Source organism: Olea europaea, unplaced genomic scaffold, assembly GCF_002742605.1.
Source record: "Olea europaea var. sylvestris unplaced genomic scaffold, O_europaea_v1 scaffold102, whole genome shotgun sequence".
Lineage (NCBI taxonomy): Eukaryota > Viridiplantae > Streptophyta > Magnoliopsida > Lamiales > Oleaceae > Olea > Olea europaea.
The window spans coordinates 427,617-431,070 of record NW_019227526.1 but is presented as its reverse complement, the minus strand read 5'-3'; the positions used below and the strand labels follow the sequence as shown (position 1 = coordinate 431,070).

Here is a 3,454-nt window from a genome sequence, read left to right as displayed (position 1 = left end):
AAGTTTACAAATGTGACGCTCCGAACTTAAGCTTCGAGGGTCACGTACTAAACATAATAGCTTTTGCCTTTGGTACATGTAAATACTCTTAAATAGAAGTATTTCATGTTAAGAACTTATTTTCAACTCGGTAAAATAAGTCTTATAAAATTTGATAGCCGACAAAAGTGCATGTCAACAATAAATTATACTTTACATATACGGCCTTGGCATTATCGAGATTAGTTGAGGCAGAAAGTTTGACAATTTTTATAAAATTCATCCCAACTCAGTTTTCTATGATATTTGTGGCATTAGAAAGATAATTTCAAGTGGTTTTTTAGGTTAAAATATGAAAATTTTCCAAGATCATATGATATAGACGTTTTACTGAAAACAGTGAAGTATAGGGATGTCAAAAAGGCTCGGTGGCTCGGGCGGCTCGTGGCTCGGCTCGGAAAAAGTCCGAGCCTGCCCGGCTCGTGGCTCGTAGGGATCGAGCCTAGGCTCGGGCCGAGCCTCAAAATAAGAGGCCGGCCCGAGCCCGAGCAAGCCCGTGTGGCTCGTCGAGCCACACGGGCCGGCTCGTGTCATGGGCCAAAAATGGCCAGTGACAAAAATGCTCGGCCAGAGCAAATAAAAGGAAAAAAAAAAAATTTTTGAAAAAAAAAATTTTTTACCTGCTGCCTAGCTGCCGGTTCAGCTATATAGCTGCCTTTTTTTTTTCGTATTAGACTATTAGTACATTATACTGTTATATTTTTGAAATTCAAATTTGAAAAATAATGCGGGTTTTTTTATCTATAAATACGAGATGATTTTTGAAGTTTTAAATCACTTTGCTATCGATTTTACTTCGTATTATTTCTATATCATAGATTCAGATTCAAGTTTCAATTTCTTCTTTCTCACTAGTCACTTCTCATATAACAATTAATATATTCAATTTCTTTCACTTTACAGTCTAATATTCAGTATTTTTTATTATACTAGTTATTATGGATTTTACAAGTGATGAAGTTAATCAGTTTGACGGTAGTTCGAGTACTCCATCTAACTACGATGCATGTGAAAATGTTCCAATTAATTTGGAGGATATTGAAGAGGAAGAAGTTCAAGTACTCGAGACAAAAAGGTCAAAAAAAGAATCATCGGACTGTTGGCAACATATGACACGAAAAAAAATTGGTGTTCAAAATGGAGTAGATATTTGGAAAGCATGTTGCAATTATTGTGGCAAAGAACTTAGTTGGAAGCCTGGTTCGAGCACAACGCATTTGAATAGACACGTATTGAGGAGTTGCAAAGCAAAACCAGCCGATCTCGACTCGAAACAAACCGAACTAGTGTTTGGCGGTTCTAATTCTACTCTTTCCACTTTTGTATATTCACAGGAAAGATTTCGTGAAGGAATGGCTGCATACGTGGCTGCAGCAGAGATGCCGCTTACGATGATAGACTCAATAAACTTTATCCGACTCGTGCAGAAATATCTCCAACCGAGGTATTCTTCTTATTCTAGAAATACTCTTCGTTCGGATAGCATAAAATTATATAATAGAAGAAAACAAATTACTATTGAAGGTCTAAAAAGTTTTAATAGTGTTATATCGTTTACTTCTGATTTATGGACTGGTTGTAATAGAAAAGGTTATATTGCTGCTACGGCTCATTATATTGATCACTTGTGGCTTCTACATAAAAGAATTATTGCATTTAGATGTGTAGAATTTCCTCATAATGCCACTAATATATACATGGTTTTAAAAGATATCATACAGGAATATGGTATACAAGATATGGTTCGAAGTTTTACTTTTGATAATGCTGCAGTGAACAAAGTTGTTATTGAAAGATTTATTGCTGATCTTAATCCCGTATTTGGAAATTTATTTTTTCATCAACGTTGCGTATGTCATATTATTAATTTGATTGTAAAAGCTGGATTAGAACATATAAGTTCACCTTTAGATAAAATTAGACAAGCAATAAATTTTATTACTGTATCACCAGCAAGAAAACAAGCATTTAATAGTTTGTGTGCAGAGTATGGATTACAGGAGAAATCATTTGCCACTGATGTAACACACAGGTGGAACTCTACATATCTTATGTTACATTCGTGTGAAAATTACGATAAAGTGATTTCACTATATTATAATGGTAGACATACACTCGGACCCGAACATAATTTGGAAGATTGGGAATGGACTATTGCATTTTACGTGAAAAAATTCTTACAACCTTTTTTCGATGCAACAAAGGAATGTAGCGGTGTTTATTACCCTACATCTTCTCTTGTTTTACAACATTTTTTCTACATTTCACAAGCATTTCATAAATATAGGAATTTGCCACTTTTTGCTGATGTAGTCCGCTCTATGGAGTTAAAATTTTGTAAATACTGGGAAGAGTTGCCTTCTTTATTTTCTTTTAGCTTCAGTAATGGACCCTCGACTTAATTTAACTGGCACAAAAACTACTGTAAAGGGGATATCAGATTTTTTGAATATAGAATTATCACATGTGCATATAGAATCTTTTTTATGTGAAATGTATAATTATTATGCTGAAAAGGAAGGTCAGCGTAGTTCTACTTCCCAAAGTTCTTTTTCAAGAAATATTACAACAAATCCCGAAACTTTATGGAATTATTTAGATAGCAATACAAGTGCTCCTTCATTTAGTTTTAGTTCTAGCTCATCAACATCTAGAGCGATCAATATTGGTGGTACAAATCTTGAAATTCCTTCTGAGTTAGCTAGGTATATGTGCGTGGATGTTCGTAGTGTGTTGCAACCGCACGAATTACAAGAATTTAGTCTTTTAAATTGGTGGAGATGTAACGAAAGGCAATATCCAATTGTATCAAAAATTGCACGTGATCTACTAACACCTCCGGTGTCTACGGTAGCATCGGAGGCTGCATTCAGTTTAGGTGGTCGAATTTTATCAGATGAACGATCAAGACTAAAAGAAGATATATTGGAGGCTTTGATATGTTTGAAGGATTGGGAATGTGCAGAATTACGTGTTCAAGAACATGTTGATAGTATAATGGCCGAAGAGTTGCAGCATATCCAAACATAGGATGTTGTAAGTTTTTAAATTAATTATTTTTCTTTAAGAAATGTATTTTTTAAATTTATTTGATTCAAAAAAATTGTACACGAAATATTTTATTCGTATACAATTTTAACTCCGCCTACGTTGATTGTAGCCGGTCCCAAGCCCGGAAAAAGGAGGAGGGTTGTAATTTGTAACTTTTATTTATTTTGTTATTCGTATAAATTACATAATTTTGAAAGTTGTACTTTTATTTAATTTGTAATTTGTATAAATAATAAATGATGCAATTTTTAAATTCTTTCAAAAAAATGTCATTCAACAATTTGCACCACAACAATTAGCATATAAAAAAAATGTCATTAAAAAAAAAAAAAAAAAAAAAAAAAAAAAAAAAAAAAACGAGCCG

The 3,454-nt window shown here is 33.5% G+C and overlaps 1 protein-coding gene across 2 annotated transcripts; it reads left to right on the top strand.

Moving 5' to 3' along the window:
• Positions 1-768: 768 nt before the first annotated feature.
• Positions 769-3,392, top strand: LOC111372653. 2 transcript variants are annotated; one of them, XM_022995036.1, is made up of 3 exons: positions 769-1,483; positions 2,015-2,071; positions 3,005-3,148. In XM_022995036.1, the coding sequence occupies exons 1-3, from the start codon at positions 978-980 to the stop codon at positions 3,027-3,029; spliced, it is 588 nt and encodes a 195-aa protein (XP_022850804.1). In that variant the 5' UTR covers positions 769-977; the 3' UTR covers positions 3,030-3,148. The 2 variants fall into 2 exon arrangements, with proteins under 2 accessions (XP_022850804.1, XP_022850803.1); XM_022995035.1 differs by having other exon boundaries at positions 2,015-3,392.
• Positions 3,393-3,454: the final 62 nt, after the last annotated feature.

Excerpts from the sequence above, each read along its gene's own strand:
- LOC111372653 (XM_022995035.1), top strand. The coding sequence starts at position 978 with ATGGATTTTACAAGTGATGAAGTTAATCAGTTTGACGGTAGTTCGAGT. Across the intron at positions 1,484-2,014 it reads CAGAAATATCTCCAACCGAG|TTTGTGTGCAGAGTATGGAT; the intron begins GTATTCTTCTTA and ends AGCATTTAATAG.